The following is a 19,967-nucleotide window of genomic DNA, read 5'->3' as shown; positions in this document are numbered from 1 at the left end:
GGATTATGCAATAGACTAGTCTGCAATCATTTGTGTGTGTATTGTTTTGTATTTTGTATATAAACACTTTCCTTAACTAAATATGCAGACATCTTTATTGCTACTGATGCAAAATGCACGCTTTTTTCAACTACTTATATGCATGTAAATGCATTCATAATACATTTTATTTTTACTCCAGGGTAAAGATGGGTGTTTGGAAAGAATGTTTCTATTACTAAGGATATTTATTACGTTTTGTAATGAGCTCTATCTCTTCTTGAGGACTGGTGATATAAAATGTTTGTACTCGCAGCAGCTGATGGTATCTCATTCTTATCGCATTTTTTAGTACTAAGAACCCAAATAAACTTACAAAATTCAAGCAAGACTGTGAGGTTTATTTCATTTCATTGATTTTTCTGTCATGATAAATACTGATAAATGACATACCCTCGGAAACTGATGCTATACACCAAAATAATATACGGTATATATACTCTGTTTTAGTCAGTGGTAACAGAGTTTGCATATATAAACAGCAGGATATTTGAATATAGTTAATGTATCCCTTTATAGGTGTTGGGCTTTGATGTTTGGTTTATACTGTATACAAGTCTTCAGAGTACTTTATCATCTTTGGTTGGTGGCTACAGGTCAGAAGTACTCTTGTCAAATGCTTGTCAGTGAATGAAATAGAGGTGAAAATATGACTGATGACTGAATTTCAGGAATGAAAGACGTACTGTACCCAGTGACATTTCTAGAGAAACGTTCAATGAAAGAGTGAATTTGACCTTGGTATCAAGAGCTTACATTTGATGGCAAAGGAATGCAACCATGGTTAAATTAACAACAAACAAAATTTAAACTACTCCTTTTAAGTTAAAATGCTGTGTTATTTTCAACGAAGTTTTGGGTCAAATTTTTTATATTTGTCCCAACAATGGGTTAAAACAACCCAGCATTTCATGTTAAAAACAACCAAACATAGGTTAAATTACAACCCAACAGGTTGGGTTCGTCTCTTTTTGACACAAGTTTGGGTTGAAAATAACCCAGCATTTTTTAGAGCGTATATTGCTGTGTTCAAGATTGTTGAATTCATTTGGTTTCATGATTGTGTCACAGAAAAAGTGAAGTTACACAGGTGTGAAACAGATAACCTTTGGAAAGTCTTTCTTATCTGACTCATTCCCGTGTCCGAAATCATATTAAATGAAGTACCAGCTAGACCGTTAAAGGTGCGTTCACGCCATATTTTAAGATTTTAATGTGTAAAAACTTTTCATGTCCTCGTAGAGCTCGTAATTACAGCTTATAGACTGGGAGTTTTCTGAGAGCCGGTCTGTACCACATGAACGCTGCAACCTCACGCAAAACCACTTTAAGTATGTTATTATTGTTACCTTGAGCTTTATGTGCAGTACCATCAAATTGTAATTTAATGTTGTAATTATGTATTTTACAGCTGCCAACAATATTCTTTCATGCAATAAATTTTTACTATACTGTAGTTTACTATAGAGGGTTTCATTGAACGCACACATGTAGTTGCGGTTACGCACCTGAAGCAAAGTGAACTTCCAGTGTGTATTTATTTATTGGTCTGGCTAGTGGGAAAACTGATCTCTAAAACAAATACAGTGTCGAAAATAAAATGATTTGGTTTGCTAAAGACGAGGCGAGACAACAGCCATGCAATAATTTTAGCTAACATTGTATACTGCCCTCCAAAGGCTATGTGCAGTATCTACGCAAACACTGAAACTGAGAAAAATGGCTTTAACGTTTTTTACACCAGCCAGTCAAACATGTTACTGCAATTTTGGCACACACATTTCTCTGAATTGGGACAAAATTTAACCAGGAGACTTTGTCACAAGACACAACAGATCTCACAAAGCCCATTTTAACCCTTAACTCAATTTTGACCAAATGCGTAGTTACTGCGCTTTCGCTTTGTAGGGCAGTATACATCAGTGATGCGCGGGTTGATCCGAAATGAGCGGGTGCCTGTGGTTACCCGCAGGTTACGAGTCATCAAAAAATATTTTTAATGATATTCGGGCCACGGTCGGTCGGGTCGTTTAAAATAAAGATGCCAATTAACTATTTTAAACAATAATTACTTTTAAAAAATGCGGGCCAGGGATTGGGTCGGGTACAATTTATATTTTTTCTTTTTTTGCAGTCTGAGTTGCGGGCGAGTTATTTAAAAACGTCGGTCGGGTGCGGGTTGTTTATACATTGACCCGCGCATCACTGGTATACATTAATTTTACATAGTAACTTTAGCTCAGTGTAATAGTTGATACGCATTAAATATGATATATGAATGAAGGTCATTTACTTGTAATTTATTTTTCTTGTTATCAGAATTAAACTACTGTAAAAGGACTCTGTTCAACTGGAAGTTGCGTTTAGTCTACAAAAGCTGTTAGTTATGTTGTTACTGCTGAAACCGTCTAAAGAAATGCATAATTCCCAGTCCGAGGGCTTCAAGTTGAGCATTACGTGTTGTCATCTCGAAATAACGGTAATTACGATATGGCTTGAATGCAGCATTAAACATTACGTTTTTAACTCTTTCCCCGCCAATGATGAACTCGTCAATTAGAGGCGCTCTAAGCGAATCTATGTGATGTCACTTCTTGTTGATGTTCGAAGTGTTTTCAAACAAAACAGAGTGTAGCTAACTCCTCCCCTCCCCCTCCCTTCCGTGCTTTCTGAACGAGTCATGAAGGCACCAAACCCCCACTCCCAAATCCTGATTGTCGTTTATTGGCTGGAACACTTTGTTATGTTTCGTGGTGGTAGGTTTGACCACTTTGTTTTTGATGCAGTTTGTGAAGCCTGGGCTGTCTACAGAGACTGCATTTTTTACAGTGTGTTCAGAGGACAGGCAGCTAGCAGATAGTGAGGAGATGTTTACTGTATGAAACAAAACATGTTTTATGGCCTAAAACGCATGAATTCGCTTAGAGCCCCTTTAAGAGAAAACGCTTCCATGCCAATGACGAGTATCCCACTTTACCACTATTATTTACCACCTTATACAACTTCCACAACTTATAAAACCCAGAAGTATCGCCCTAGGGCAAACAGCTGTATGTCCGTGTATGTTTTGAGGATCGCTCTAAATCTGATCTCTGTCAAAAGTCCTTCACAAAAATTGAATTATCTCAGCTTTTTCTCAAAATTTTGTGTTTTTGAAGAACTTATTACAATTACGAGAAAACTAATGAAAGTAGGATGAAATGTTTTTTTTAAAGCAGAGGGTCTGTTCTTTCATTTGATATATTGTATGTTTATATATTCAAAGAAGAACATTTTCTGGAAGGCATTAAACTTTTGTAAAAATCATGAAAAATGCTGGCGCTGGCTGGCAACTTTAAAAAAAAAACGCTGGCAGGGAAAAAGTTTATACTTTAGTATGTGTTAATGCAGTATGCACACATTTTTGACATCCAGCATGTTTTCTCTGTCACCTGAATGTTTGTTCACTTATGATGTACTAACGCAAAAATTATTTACTCTTGTTGAAGAAGGTGAAAACCAATTATTGGTAGTAGGGCGCTTTTTTAAAAACACCAGCAGCAAGTGGGTTTTGCCTGCGCTGAGTCTCGGTTTTTGGTGGCTTTTCCATGCTCAGCACTGAGCGCCGGGAGTTGAAAAATGTTCAACTTTAGGTGAAACGCTCAGCTCATCAATGTCACTTCTCACTCAGCCGTCCAATCACAGTGGAGGAGGTGCAGGACAAATATTACAACAACAACCAACCAGCGCATCATTCAATGACTGATAAACAAAGCAGAAGTATCATAGCACCCAAAGCGCTCAGCTAAAAAAAGCTGGCAAACACCCACAGTTGGCGTTCGCCTGGCCTTTTTTTTAGCCGTGTTTAAACGCTTTGGTGTGCACGCCCCCTTACACTTGAAAAGGTCCAACTGATTCACAGTTTTCCAGGAAATTTATCTTAATACCTTTTTGTATTTGGTGTCTCCTTCATGCTCTCACGAGATTCAAACGCACATCCAAAAGTTTTGAACATCTTTGAGTGTTTTTCGCATACCGAGGTTTCAGATATGCCCTCATTTCATTCAGTTCGTGGATCTTTTACCAAGCTGATGATTTAAATCATCTGTGTTAAATAAGGGAGACCTGCAAAATGTGCTCTTAAAAAGCACAATGGTTCAAACACAGCTACCTCCATAACGAAGATGACTTCGATTTCTTGAGATTGAACCATCTTTAAAGTGCTGACAAAAGCACACTAAAATTTAACCATGTGTAAGCTGTTCTTCACTCATGAAGTTAAAATTCATTTTAGTAAGTGCATGGTTTCATCAATTATTACTATACTTTAGAAGACAGTCACACTTGCCATCTGGAGTCATCCAAGCATCAAATACAGCCCAGAATTTTGATAAACTATTGAAGAGTCCTATCAAATAGGCAGGACATTGAAATACAACTGCACTGATATATGGGTAAGATGGTAAGACAGTACATCTAAGTTAATTGGTAATAAGTGAACCACTGTTCCATTAAACTATTTAGACTAATTGAAAAGTATTGACTGGTAATGATTGAGTACTAGTAGTTGCCATACCATCTTAACCTTTAAAGGCTCATCTTCCGGTTTCGTTTCCCATTTCTTTTCAGTCCACCCCTTAAATCTTCGTAAGCAAAGTAATGGGGTGGATGTAAATTATGTCAGTGGATTATTCGATTTAGTCTAGTTTGCTGCTCTGAGCCTGATTTGCTAAAATGCTTTTAAGACATGGAGAGTGTTTGCATTTAGAAGTGTTGCGACCGGCTAAATATAGCTTGTTTTCAAATTTTCATCCACACAGGGGTTGAAGCCAGGAATGATGGGAGCTGTAGTCTGGTTCATGGTCTTATTGGCTTTCCTGGGTTGGTCACAGGCTGCAGAGAAACCTCCATCCCTAAGTGTGGCTGTGATTTTGGGCCAGACCCCCACCGTATCCGAATCTGCCCTGCGTCCAGTTCGCGGTGTAGGCGCGCCGCTGGACGTGACTGTACTCAGTGTCCAGGTGAACCAGACGGACCCAGGAAGCATGCTTACTCACTTGTGTGAGCTCATGTCTCGTCAGAGACTGCACGGGTTGGTGTACGGAGACGGCACGGATCAGGAAGCCGTGGCGCAGATGCTGGACTTTGTTTCTTCTCAGACATCCATGCCCATACTGGGAATTCACGGCGGCTCTGCGATGACCATGGCGGAGAAGGTAAGACTGCATCCTTTGCTTAGATGTGATAGTTCACCTAAAAATGAAAATTCTGGCATTATTTACTCACCCTTACGTTGTATAAAACCTGTTTGAGTTTATTTATTCTGGTGACCACACAAGAAGATATTTTGATGAATGATGGTAAGCACACAGTTGACTTGATTTCCATATTAGGAAAAACAAATACTATGGGTATCGTCAACAAGCAAAATATCTTTTGTGTTCAAACTCATACAGGTTTAAAACAACATGAGGGTCAGTAAATGATGACCGAATTTTCATTTGATTATAAGTTTTGTTTAATTTCACATCTTTGTATTTTAAACTGGATTTAGCGGTGAAATAAACACAGAAACAGGCATGGTGTTATAAACAAACAAACAAACCGCTTGGAACACCACAAAACATTCATCACATCTCTGATATTTTCCACAAACAGAAAATGTGATATGAAACATTCGGTGCCATGTTTCGGGTTGTCCAGCTATGTGCCATTAAAATGACACACAATTCAGATACCTGGCAGATTTTCTTTATTACTGATGCCATCTGCATCAGACACAGCCTGACGGGTTGCCAGTCTTTCTGTCACTGTCCCTCATCTATTTGTTTTGTGAAACCTTGGCAGGGAGCTGTGTGTGTGTGTGTAGTCACAGATGTGGGGGTGTGACAGAGTACCTGTGGCTGGATTACTGACAGACCTGTCGCTGAGAGTTCAGTGCAGAAGCCAGCAAACTTTATTATTGTGTGTTGAATCATCAGTTCGGCCTTTATTTGAAACGTGATGCTGCTGGTGTGTACTATTTAATAATGTTCATTACTGTAACAAGTAGTTACATTCAACTAGTATGCTGTTTCTAAAGGGTTCACCGCCGAAACCTCTCAGTGGCGACCATGTCATTGCGTTGCATCATCTAGCTGAGTTCTCTTTAAACTACCTTTTTTCAAATACAGATGTGATAATTTTAAACCGTGATGTAATAACCTCAAAGTGCGTGGATTGTGCTGTTCTGTCAAAGCACTTCATTAGGAATGATTCTTGAAGATGGAAAATTGGTTTTGATGTGTTCATTCCCCAGCAACACGTTGAATTTGGTATGATTACTACTAGATTTGCTTAAATGTTGTTGTTTTTTTATTTTTTCACAATCCAGAGTTTTGATACTAGAATTCATACAATTTTGATTGTTTAATATCTCCTCTATTTTGACACTTTATGCCCAGTGCTGCTTGAGAGCCCATAGGGTAATAACTGAAGAGACTCTTATGGATGGAAATGGCGCAATGGGAGTCAAACACTGAGGCTGATGTGAATGAAACTCAAACATTAAGATCCCCCCGCTAGCCGTTTCCCATAACACATCTCATCCCATCTTTAAATCATGTCCCAGAATTGCTTTCGATCCTCAAGTTGATATAGGCATTTCTGTATTGGAAGTGCAATGATATTCCAGGCTGAGTGGATTTGCCGGTCTAACTCTCTATTTTGAATGAGGACATTTCACAAGACTTTTTTAACGTTGTGAAGTTTTAGCTCAAAACACCCCACAGATAATTTATTATAGCATGTTAAAATTGCAATTTTGTAGGTGCAAGCAAAAATGTGCCATTTTGGGGTGTGTCCTTTAAAATGCAAATAAGCTGATGAAATGCAAACACTGATCTCCATAATAGTCGTTTGTTGAAATTGAAACTCAATTGTGCTGTCAATTATTTTCTCTCTGTCTCTATCTTTGCACTAAATGGCAGTGCCGTGGTGGTGATATTATAATAGGATCCCCTTCTGACATCCAGCCCAGTCTCACAAAATCTCGTTATATAGACCGTTTCATCGGGTGCACGTGCAGTGACGCGATAAGCGCCTGGTCCGAACTTTACTTCCGGTTTTTGTTTGTTTAATGTCATGACTAGTTGCTGAAACTGAACTCTTAAACAAATACCATGACGAATATAACAAATGTTTTGCGGTCCTATGTAATCTACATGTTGTTTATTTTGCTTGTTATATAAATAAACTACTTTAAAAGGACTTTGTTGTTATTTATTCTTCGCGGAGTTTACCGGAAATTACGCGATGACCACGAAAGCCACAACAGTTTATGTTGTTACTGCTGAAACCCGTCACGTAATTTTTTGATTCTTTTTTCGTGATATTATCGCGAATTTGCGCGTTTTTTCGTGATCGAGTTCCTGTTTTCGTGTGGTTGTCACGTGTTGGTTGCTCAACTGTTTTGCCAAATTTTCTTACCATCGTCCCTTTGTTTAGGGTTAGATTTACATAAAATGACATCCCTACTCTAACCCTAACGCCAGGCGACATATAAAAAAATAAATCAGAAAAAATTGTATAAACCAATATATAAAGTGACATTCTAATGCAAGCACCAAATCTAACCCTAAACCGAAGCGACAATGGTTAAAAAATTGGAAAAAGCTGTTGAGTAACCAATACGTGCTAATCACACGAAAACAGGAATTTGTTATACGATCACGGAAAAACGCGGAAATGCGTGATAATAATACAAAAAAGAATAAAACAATAACGTGACTATATCACGAAATCTCGTGAGACTGGGTAGATTTTGTCACATGCTTGCAGTGAATGGATTACCAAAACTAAGTTACTGGGTTGATCTTTTTCATGTTTTCTAGGTTGATAGAAGCACTGGGGACCCAATTATATCATTTAAACATGGAAAAAAGTGTAGCAAGCTGGTCCAGCTGTGTTTTGGTCACGTTTTAAGCTGGTCTAGCTGGACTTAGGTGGTCAGGCTGGAAGACCAGCTGACCCACCAGCTTTGCCAGGCTGGAAGGACCATCTTAAACCAGCTAAAACCAGCTACCAGCTTATGATGGTCTTAGCTGGATTTTTCAGTAGGGATGTCACCTTTAATGTAAATGTAATGTACTGAAAGTACAGGAGGAGAATGGGTTAAGCTCGCTCGCTCTCTCTCTCTATGTCTGATGTACCTCTGTGTTTCTCATCCTGCTTTGTTCAAGTTCCACAGCATGTTCCTTTGCTGTACGCTCTGGGGGGCTTGCGAGCGTGGTTTGAAAGTGTGTATGAGAGTCCTGGAGGATGCTTGGTTCTGCCGTACACCCGAATTTTCTGTTTTCACATTATAAAAAATGAACATGGAGGGACATGTCTTTTTACCATGTTTCCCCCTGCCATATGGAAGGAAAGGGCAGAGAGCACTCACACTACCACTAACATGCGCCGAGGGGGCAGGACGGCATATTTGATGAACTTCTTTATGTGGTTTGCATGCTCGACTTCTGGAATGAGGTCTGAGAAAATGTGGAAATGTGTTTAGGGTGCATATGAAGGAGGCGAGGGAAAATGAGAGCGATGGAGGCTGCACAGTTAAACACTAAAGCTGTTTTCTGCCCCATTGAAGCTGCTTTTATTCCGCCTGTATTAGAAAGGTGCATTATGGGAGGACAGAACAAAATTAAATATTAACATGCACTCACACAGCTCACAAAGTCCCTTTTTCTTATCCGTCTCCCACACACCCTTAAATTTTCTTTTTGTTCCTTGAACAATAGGCTGAGGTTTGCATTGGCAGATTAGATCATATGATGTCACCAACTGTGCCTAATAATAGCATATTAAAACACTGCTATGGACCCAAAACCCATTCGAAGGGAGAGCCATCTCTCTGACATGCTTATAAGACACTTGCTGATGTCACAGTAGCAACGGTTTGAGTATATCAGCCCTAATATATTAGTGCCCTGGCGCTGTGCTTGTCATATGTTTTCCAGAAGTCAAATACATGAGTATATATTTTTTATGTTGAGGCATAAATTAACTATTGGGCCACAGCCCACGGGCCTTTTTTTCCAAGAGGCCTTTAGCTGTGACCCTTTTTTTAAACCAGTGACTCATTCGAAACACCCAAACAGCTTCATTACTTCATAGCGAATAAATCTGTCAGATTTTTTTAATTAATAAGAGACAAAGTTCACGTTGGGTGAGTGTTCGTTTTCTCACGATGCTGTAAATTCTGACAATTTTATACACACACTTTTTGCTTGAGTGGTATAATGAGAAATAATATACACTAACCCTAAGTGTCACTGATATTACTTCTGTAGTCTTACCCAGCTGTGTGTTGTAAGCTTTCGCCTTATTTTCACAATTTGAAATATAACTACAATAGACAAATAAACAACTACGGTCTTGCAGTCTAGTAAGCCGATTTACCAAGATTTAATGTACAAATCCTCACATCTCTTTCGCAATCTGTTTTTGCAGAGGCGTTATTTTTTACTTTATTTACTCCCCTTTCTTTACTGTGGGAATATTTGAATTGTAGTGTATGTAATGATGCGTTATAATGTTTCCATTAACAGTCCAACACCTGTCAGTCAAGTAAACAAGCCGTACAAATATAGTAGTGCTACAGTACATACTTTGACCAGTAGAAAAATGAATAAAGACTCCATTGTTATTTTGGCAAAAACAGTCTATTATCACCTGTTGTGTTGACTATAAGCAGGCTTAATGACACATTAAAGTGATACTAAAAGCTAATTGGCTCGAAAGGTCACCGCTGATAATGATTGGTTGTTTATGCAAAATACGGTAAATTTAATTTGACCTTCCTTTCGCTTGCCAATTTTACTGGCGCAGTTTGGGTGGAAGCAAACGACACTGCATGATTTAAATATCTATTTATTGGTTGGCCAGTTCACTAATAAGAAGGCTTTCAGCCTCCTAGTGTTCGCATTCATTTCGGAATGAGCCAGAATAAACTTTATGTGTGTTGTATGTCTCGAAGTAGGTGACAAAAGAATGTTAGTGCCAGACCTAAGTTTCAATTCAAGATGTTTAAAGGGGTCATATGATGCAATTTCATGTTTTTCTTTGTCTTTGGCCTGTTAAAAGCTATTTGTACATATAGAAGATCCGTAAAATTGTAAAGATTTCATTTACACTGCCTGTTTGAAGTGACTCAATTCCAATTGATTTTCCCCTAAAGTGGCACAGATTAGATATGACCCATGGATGTGTAAAAATGTAGGAAAAAATGCATAGATTTCCATATTCTCCAATTGGTTTCAGGCCTCATTCATATGTGGATATAAATCATATATGAATCGGATACATGCATTCGCGCCCACAATGTAAGCGGACAGATCGGATATTCTAATTTTAAAAAGTGTCGTATGTCAATAAAAATGCTACACTGGCAAATGACGTCAATTTACGTGCACACAACCCACGATCACATGACTCTTCTTAGCAGTGCAATAGAGGATGACAGCTCCACTAACTGGAGTAATGTGGAAGTTTTATGTCTTGTTACAGAAATAAGTAAGGAAAAATTGACGACTGGTCATTGAATTATTAGAAAAATAATACACACCCGAGGTGGTGATGCCTCGACTCAAAGCGAAGTGGCCGTTACACCTTGGGTGTGCATTATTTTTCTAATAATTCAACGGCCCGGAGTCAATTATTTGGCTAATACTACGGTTAACACATCTCAAGACATCGATCACATGATAGGTTTAAAGGGATTCGTCCGGTTTGTACTTAAACCGCTTTTGTGAGTAGGACTATTTCTTTTGCATCTCATCCAACGGCTCTTTTGCTTGCTCCAAAACGCCTTTATAACACTGGCAATGGAGGCTTGAGCCGTTGATAGCATTCTAATGCAGTTATTAATGAAGTTATTAGAAAGAGAGCGACAGAGACAGAGCGAAATAGAAAAAAGAGAGAGCGAACAAGCGAGCGAGAGAGAAAAAGAAGGCGAGCGAGACACTGAGAGATTGTGTAAACGAGGCTACCTCTGTGCATCTCTAAACAGCGCTGTTATTGCCTCAAAAAATCATCTGTCATGTTGTTTTTGTTAGTCTGTTATTACAGTTAACTATGCAAGGTGATATGGAACTGTAATGCGGTCAAGACAGCTGCCTTGAACTACGTTCGACGTGCATTTCCCAGAAAATAATTGCACACCTCAGAACGTTCATCAGCCAATCAGATTCAAGCTTTCAACGTACCCGTAGTATAAAGCTTTATAATCTTGGATAATTTTTTCTGTGTCCATTGCATATCTTGACATTGTACTTCCTTGTGGTTTAAGCTGTTCTGGGTCAGTATGTCTACCTTGAATTGTCTTGCCAAGTGTTTATTGTAAATGCAGATATCGGTAACGAGCCCCATTTAAAACATAATGTAAGGGAGTCTTTAAAAAAATCAGATAACGGAAAAAAATCGGAATTGGGCAAAATTTGCAGTGTGGGAAGATTTTGGTAATGGGCATAACATTTCACACGTTTGAGAGTGAGGAGCTTTGTAAAAATTGCCGCATTTTAGAAAGACGGGGCATAGAGGAGCAACAATAATGTACAGTATGTTGAAAATAATGTTTTTTAAAACTTAAACCACGTTAACACAGTGTAAACACACAAAATATTGTTATTTTTAGCAACGTCATATGACCCCTTTAAAAAGACCTTAGAATGGCAGACCTTGATCAATCAATCTGCCGTAGTCATATACCATAGTATTAAATCTATTCTAGCCCCGACAATAACACTTCCATGTCCACATACTTATTTTTGTGTGAGTCATAGCTGTCCTCAGATGCTGCTATAGATTGACTTTGATGCACAGCACCTTTGATTACAGAGATATGAGATCAGAAATGAATTCAGCCGGTGTTGGAATCATTAGGAGATCAAATCCCTCGCAAAGTAGATGTCACTTTGGGCGGGTTCACGGGAAAGTGCCCATATTACGTGTAGCGCTTTGAACTGTAGGATGAAAAAGTGCTGTACAGGTCTTTTCTTAGAAGATAAAGCTTTTAGACCTTTTTTGTCAAGTTTCAGTCTTTTCTTTTAATCTCTGCAATCCCTCTATATGTGAACCTTGATTCTCTCGTCCATATCTCTTTCACTCGTTCCCTTTTATTTTCTTCCTCTTTCTTCCTTCAGGGTTTATCAGAATAGAGGTCCTACACAAAAGATACTTCTCCCTGGCAGACCACCAACACGTCCTTACTTATTTTTTCCCTGCTGTTCCTCTCACTGCTTCTTTCCCTCGGGTTGTAAAGGACAATCGGGAAACATGGAGATTGGTGGCTGCATTCAGGACCGAATGAGGTCATTTTCCTCAGAGTTCGGAGATGACAGTCTATTCGGGAGAGGAACAAGAGAAAAAAAACAGAAAAAACCTTTGAAGGCAGCTTTTAAGAGCTATGTTTAGATTCACTATTCCGCAGTCTTTTGCGTTTTGTGAGACACTAACTTTATGAATATTGTATAGTCGGGCGGGCTAATTCATTTAGAGCAAAACGTTAACCTCATAATTCAAATTGTTTTCTCGGATTTGTCTTGGACCAGAGGCTTTCATTGTGTGTGCGTTTGTGAGCGTGAAAGAAAAAATTATGATGACTGACAATGGGAATTCGAGAGATTATGAAAATTCGCTAAATCTGATCATATTTTCGCAGCTTGCTTTCTTAGGGAAGAAAGTCACTGCTGTATATTGATGTTTGGATTTATCAAGCCATCAGATTTGGTGAATGTGATCATATATATACAGCTTGTTTTCCCAGGAAGACGAGTCACTGCTGTATATTGATGTATGGATTATATCAAGCCAGCAAATTGGTAACAAATCTACTTGATAAATATCTACGTAAAGCTTATATGTCTGATGAATATTCAACACAGCGGGGAGTTGTTGGATTAATATAGTTTTATTTCGACTGCTGATCTCACGTTGTAAATGAGCTCTGGGAAATTGATTTGTCTTTATTATTTTGCAAGGCAGTGTTTATTGATATTCCTGGAGAGTTATGGTTAGGGGTTTTGTTTCATTTCATAACAATAAGTATTAAACATCTGCAATTAATGCTGCCTGAATCATTTAACATATATGGTGCTTCTCAATATGCTTCCTCGTTTCCTTGCTCCTACGTCCTACATCCTACGACCCGGAAACCAATCAAGCATTGCCATCTAAAAAAACATCTCAATTATTTAATCGCACCGCGAGAAACAAGGAGTTCATGAGTGAGGATACATAAGTATATCCTATGCGGAAGTGTATAATTAAAGGGTTAAACCTGACGCATTCACATCGTCACGTCTTTAAACACGCATAAATGTTGGTACTAACCATTAAATTATTGTAAATTATGTTATTTGTAAATGTAGACTCGTTTCAGACAGTATATTTAATCAAAGGGGCGGGGCGTACGGGTCATGATGAAAATGAAAATATTTTTATTTAAAATACTCAAATAAAACTTAATTTTTAATAAACTATGACAGAAAATGAACACATACTAGATTATTAATGACACATACTAGATTATTAATGAAGCAGATTTGTAGAACGTCTGGCGAACGATGATAGATAGCGCGAAGAGTGTAAAAACTATTTATATCCCACTATTAATTTCATTAATTTAAAGGAGTGTAACTACTGTAGCATGTAAAAAATGCACATAAATAACGTGAGCAAGAGCGCTCAACAATTATATCTAATCAACATGCACGTGCAACCTAGCTAGCAGGTTGCTCAAACAACAAAAATCACGAGCTAACTTACTTTAAATTTGCAAGAACTATAGACTAATACAATAACATGCTTAAAGAAACCCAAAACATAAGTCCACTACAGTTCTCACGGACATGCGTTTTATCAACTGGCTATCCTCCAGCCAGTTGACGGGCCATTTCGGCCGTGTGGCGCGCCTGCAGGCTCGTGGTGTGAAGCGCGTCTGCGCTATTCTTTGAGAAGTTTTATCAACTGGCTACTAGTTATCCTCCAGACAGTGATGGACCACGTCTTTCTCTAATTTGGCCATGTAGGGCACATGCTCGTGTCCGCGCTATTCTCCAAGATGCACTTGACAGCCTTTTGTGCAGCTTTTTTGACGACCTAGTTAAGACGGTAGGGCTTCCCAGCTTAGGCGGGCCGCCCGAACTGCAAAGTGCTGCAGGAAACCCTGCCGCTGACAGCTTCGGGCCAATCATAACATTCTGATTCAGATGACGTGTTTTTCTACTCGTGCTGTTTATTGAAGGTTCTCTCCATATGCTGCTTAAAGTCGAAGACACGTAAAGTGCTAAATCAACTAAATATCTTCACCAGAGTTGTTTAAAATAGTTAACTATCTAACTAACTATTTGACAAATTGTCCAAGTGCACATTCTCTGTAAAGCTTTATGTTTAGACATTACTGCAGGTTAGTGACTTTTTTTCTTACAGTTCAGTTTGAAGTCATTTAATAGAATGTTGTTTTGTCAGGAGCAACGGTGCACGACTGTGAGCGTTTGCCACAGAAGTAGAAACAACTAAAATACGGACCGTGGATATAAAGTCATTACCCACAATTGTTTACAACACAACACCAACCTCGCTGTGCAGAAACATCCGCTATCTGATATAGTTTACTCATATTTTGGTACTCATGTGTAAATGATATCTTACTGGTAAAAAAAGATAATGTCGTTTTTGAATTTACTGGTAATGTCATTCTTGTAAATTTACGCTAACTAGCATTAGCGTTTACTTTGGGATTTATACCTTTGCATATCGTTAACATGTATTAATACACACTTATAGGCAAGGGGCGGTATGAGATTCTGGCGGTTTGATAATCTTTAGTAAAAATACCACGGTTTCATGGTGTTGCAGTATTGCCATTGCAACACTAAAATGTGTTATTTTCAAATGTCTGCAACTTTTCAACTGAGCACAATACATTTTATTTTTAAGCAACATACAACATGTATGCCAGGCAAAAATAAGTCCTTAAATTATAATATTCTTTCAAAAAATTATAAAAATTATCAAATTAAAATATATTAATATTAATAATATAAATGTAAACGTCAAATCAATAGCATGACTTAAAGGAATATTCCATTTTCTTAAAAGAAAAATCCAGATAATTTACTCACCACCATGTCACCCAAAATGTCCATGTCCCTCCTTGCTCAGTCGAGAAGAAACTACGTTTCTTGAGGAAAACATTGCAGGATTTTTTTTCATTTTAATGGACTTTACAGCTTTTCTCAGTCGCTTTGGTACACCTCTCGAATCATACTCACAATTTGCAAAACAGTAAGTGCATTTCTCAAAACAATTCGTACAAATAGCAAAACACCATGGATAACCTGCAAAAGCCACTTTCTTGCTCAAAATCCTTAGTTCATCTCTCAAAATTAAATATCTGTGTCAATGAACATGTCAGTGCCATCAGAATGTCAAGTCCTTGTGTCATTGTGTACGGATAAGACAGTCAAATTGTTTAGTCATGTTGTCATTATAACAGTTACTCTGTAGGGATGTTCTGATGTAAACTATGGCTAAAGTTTTGATGACAAGTATTGTCAATTGTAAGTTACACCTTAGGGTAAGTTATGTGGGAGTTTGATTGCAAGAGACTGGATAAAATTTACATTTACGCTTTTACTGTTTGTACTGTAATTGGTTGACAGACCATGTCATAGTGATACAGAAAGGAAAAGACAGCACTGCATAACATAAAGGTAGAAATGTGAACATGGGACAATATCTTTAGGGAAAACTGTACATGCAGTGCTGTAGAAATTGCACTGAAGTCTTCCTATACCTCCTGACCCAGCAAGCATGTTTGGCTAAAACAAGGCTAAATTTTGGCTGCCAGTAAAAGTCTAATAGACGTCTAACCATGACCCAAGAATAGACAAGGTGTATACTTTTAGAACATGTAAAAGAAATGAAAGCAAACACCTTGAACTTGAACACTTGTTGACTTTGCTTACATGTTGGAATATCATACATCTTCAAGTTATTTTGGCAAAAATGGCATGTAACCAAATTCAAGGTTATTTAGGGTAGAAGTGGGTTACTATTGGGTCTATAGTTAGCCATCATTTCAACGTCTCGGTTTTTGCTTGCTGGGGGACGTTTCTGTCTGTTAGAGAAAGTCACGATTCACCTGGGAGCAATTTACCAATTCAGGACAAATTTAGAAAAAAACGTCTAATGGAAATGTATAGAAATATGTTTGACCATATCCTGTATTATGAGAACTTGTTCAACCATTTTGCAAGTAAAGACTTATACTATGAACCAATGCCTAAATGTTGTGTGGAGTGAGACTATTCAACAGAGACCCATTATAATACATTTTGATCACCATGACATAAGCAACTGATAATGTAGGAAAAAGCAGAGAATTGTACATAATCATTTGCATGGATGTACCAAAGCATTTGCAACTTGTTCAAAGAAATGAGAAACTGCTTTTTTGATGTGCACAAGTGACACAATGATGTGAGAATTGAACAAGCAGTTTTGAGAATTTCAATTCTGATCTGAGAATTGTACCAAAGCGACTGAGAAAAACTGTAATAGAGCCCAACATTTAATACTTAACTCAACACTTAACAGTTTTTTTCAAAAGAGTTTCAAAGGACTATAAACGATCCCAAACGAGGAATAAGGGTCTTATCTAGCGAAACGATTGTCATATTTTAAACCACTTTTAAACCACAACTTCTCGTCTAGATCCGGTCGTGATGCGCCAGTGTGACCCCACGCAATACGTCATGACGTCAAGAGGTCACAGAAGACGAACGCGAAACTCCGCCCCAGTGTTTACAAGTGTGTTGAAAGAGGACTGTGCCTACGTTGTTGTATGTTGAATGATACTAATTAATGTATTTGTGTCAGTTTATTGATTACAATGGTCCGCAAATGTGCGTTTTATATATGTAAAACGTGACCTCCCTACGTCACTACGCATTTACGTTAGGTCGTGCTGGCCTGGATCTAGACGAGAATTTGTGGTTTAAAAGTGGATATTTTTTATTTTTCTTGTCAAAAATGACAATCGTTTCGCTAGATAAGACCCTTATGCCTCGTTTGGGATTGTTTATAGTCCTTTGAAACTCCATTGAAAAAAACTGTTAAGTGTTAAGTTAAGTATTAAATGTTGGGCTCTATTAAAGTCCATTAAAATGAGAAAAATCCTGCAATGTTTTCCTCAAAAAACATAATTTCTTCTCGACTGAACAAAGAAAGACATCAACATTTTGGATGACATGGTGGTGAGTAAATTATCTGGATTTTTCCTTTAATTATTTAACTTTATTTTGTGTAAACACAGCTTATACCTTAAAAACGGTATCACATAAAATTTTAGTGGTTTTGAAACCTTGACTCTTTAAAACCTCTGTATACCTTAAAACCGATAACCGGCCCATGCACACATACACACCAAAGGAACTTTAAAATCATAAAATGGATAATAGGTGCTCCTTAAGTTATTTACCTATACCTACTGTTTGTTGCATTATATAATACTGTTATTCTGTATTCTATCATGGCATGACATGTAAGTCCTTCAGTACTGTAACTAAAAATACATCAACATATCACCCTTTCTGTCCTCTGCATTATTTAAACAGGTTATAACACCTAAAGATTGTCTAGGCTTGGCAGAATCCTCTAAAGTGAGGTAAAAATGACACTATAGCAGTGTTTTAGTCTTGCACAGATAGATGGTACGGTAGAGAGGAGGAGGAGGAGGAGGACAACAACAACAGTATCAGGCAATCCCACAAATTGGTTTCAGGAGCATTGCCTCCATGAACAGCACTGCTCAGTGTGTTAGAAAATACATGTTAATGTGAGGGCTTCAAAGGTTTACCATCATTATTGATTATGTTTCACTGAGAAATGAATCATGTACAGTCAACCACTCATTATTTCAATATAAACCTCTTTAAGCTCATAATAATAATGGCTTAATTTACATCTACTGTATGTATGCATTCGACAAGTGCTTTTATTCAAAGTGACTTACAGTGCATTTAAATTATACATTTGATTAGTGTGTGTGTTCCCTGGGAATCAAACGTATGATCCCTGCAGTGCTAATGCAATGCACTACCAATTGAGGTACCAGATGTTGATAATAAAATGCATATATAAGTGACTGATGTGACTGATTATAATGGAAATGGTTATTTCTGTTATGGTGATTTTTAATGACCACCACTAAACATTGTTTGATTGATTTGACCATTTATGAGCCTTTTTGCACATGCATTTAAAACATGCTCATCTGTAACCAGATCTCTTGAAAATGGCGTTAATAGCAAGGGTCGGTTAAACTTCCGATTATTCCAGAAATCGCATCCTTTGTTAACAGCTGCAGGGCTGCATTTAGCTTAGATGCTGTTTGATAAAACAGTGATAAATTTAGAGAATGTCCATATTTGGTCATAACGGTCTAGCAGTCATCGCACGATCAAAGACCGCCTGGCGTAGGATTAGATGTTGAAATGTGTAGCTGTTCAAAGCAATGGGCCATGGTTGCTGTGTGTGGGACTCATCGTTTCCAATGAATCACTTCTGTACTCTTGTCTGTTCAGGCTGGATCGGATTTCTCACTTTCTCTTACCAAACTGCATGTCAGTATGTGTTTTTTGGTTCTGGATATCATATTTATCAGGTGGAAAAGCAAAGAAACTGTGAGGGCTTACACCCAGCTCAGTAAAATGTCTCCTGTAGAGCTTTTGATGAGATCTCAAGAATGTGTGACATCTGCGCTGAGATTTATCAAGATTTTGCTACCCATACCAAGCTGACAAGAGTTTGGGTTGGGATATATTTGGCCAACTGATGAAAAAATTAGAGAGTTTATTTAAGTAGAGTCATTATTTTGCTGATGTTAGTAGTGCACTTCATCTTTATGATCTTCATATGTTTTAGTTCTTTACAAAACCATCCATCCAAAGCTCATAAAACCAATACTGTATCTTGATCTAAAGACCTTTTAATGTTAACAACACAAAATGATTAAATCACACAGTCAACTCAATAACCCAGTAGAGTGAAAAATGATTCTTGATCAGCAGAAGGTTATTTACTGGATCTAAGGTGCTGCGAAGGACCATCGAAGAACCTTCATTTTTAAGAGATGATCTGAAAAACCCTGCGCTGTACAATCTTACACAATTGTGCCCTTGAGCAAAGCACTTGAGCCTCATCTGCTTCAGGCAGTCTGTGGTTTGGCTGACCTTGTCCCTCATCCCTGTGCACTCTCCGTGTATGTCTGCCAGAGACTCACAGAACTGAACATTTCATCCACGTTACATTTATATGACAAGTCATTATCGTCATTGCAGTGCACGTTAAACAGAAAGCAATTTCTATTAATTAACCATCAACTGGCTTTATTGCAGCATGGCAGTGTCAACAAGTATTAATTGATGATTATGTAATCAGTATTAGCGCATCAGTTGTCTGATGTGAAGCACATTAAAGGATCCATGCATAAATTAAGGCCCTATGAAATCTGTTTTATTTTTTCCCAAATTCCATTTTATTTTCAAATTCTGTGTTTTCTGCTTTTATTTTAATGGATTTTGGTTTTAATGATTAAATTAAATGTCAGTAATCAAAAAGCATATTTTATCAACTGAAAACATTAAAGGGATATTCCACTTTTTTTTTTTTTTTAAATATGCTCATTTTCCAGCTCCCCTAGAGTGAAACATTTGATTTTTACCAAACCCCATTCACACAGACCTTTGGTCCCAGAAAATACCCGTAAAATTGCCAGACAAGCGTCTGTGTGAACACAAACTCGTCCCGTTAATCTTCTGGGATCGTTGTCGGAAAGAGGACCTAGTCAGATACACGGATAACCCTCTGTGTGAACAAGAAGCCGAAAGAATGCCGTAATGGGCGTGTCGTAG

At 37.9% G+C, this 19,967-nt stretch overlaps 1 protein-coding gene across 1 annotated transcript in view; it reads left to right on the top strand.

Annotated features, from left to right (window-relative positions):
• The window catches only part of grin2ab (glutamate receptor, ionotropic, N-methyl D-aspartate 2A, b), a 133,512-nt gene that overhangs the window by 3,134 nt on the left and 110,411 nt on the right, over nt 1-19,967 (top strand). Inside the window, exon 3 of the mRNA XM_055206009.2 lies at nt 4,839-5,234. Within this exon, the coding sequence (XP_055061984.1) occupies nt 4,854-5,234 (381 nt within the window). The 5' untranslated portion in view covers nt 4,839-4,853. The remainder of the gene's footprint in view (nt 1-4,838; nt 5,235-19,967) is intronic.

This window comes from Misgurnus anguillicaudatus, chromosome 3, assembly GCF_027580225.2.
Source record: "Misgurnus anguillicaudatus chromosome 3, ASM2758022v2, whole genome shotgun sequence".
NCBI classification, from domain to species: Eukaryota; Metazoa; Chordata; class Actinopteri; order Cypriniformes; family Cobitidae; genus Misgurnus; species Misgurnus anguillicaudatus.
The sequence above is the reverse complement of the archived record's forward strand: the minus strand, read 5'-3'. Positions and strand labels throughout refer to the sequence as shown.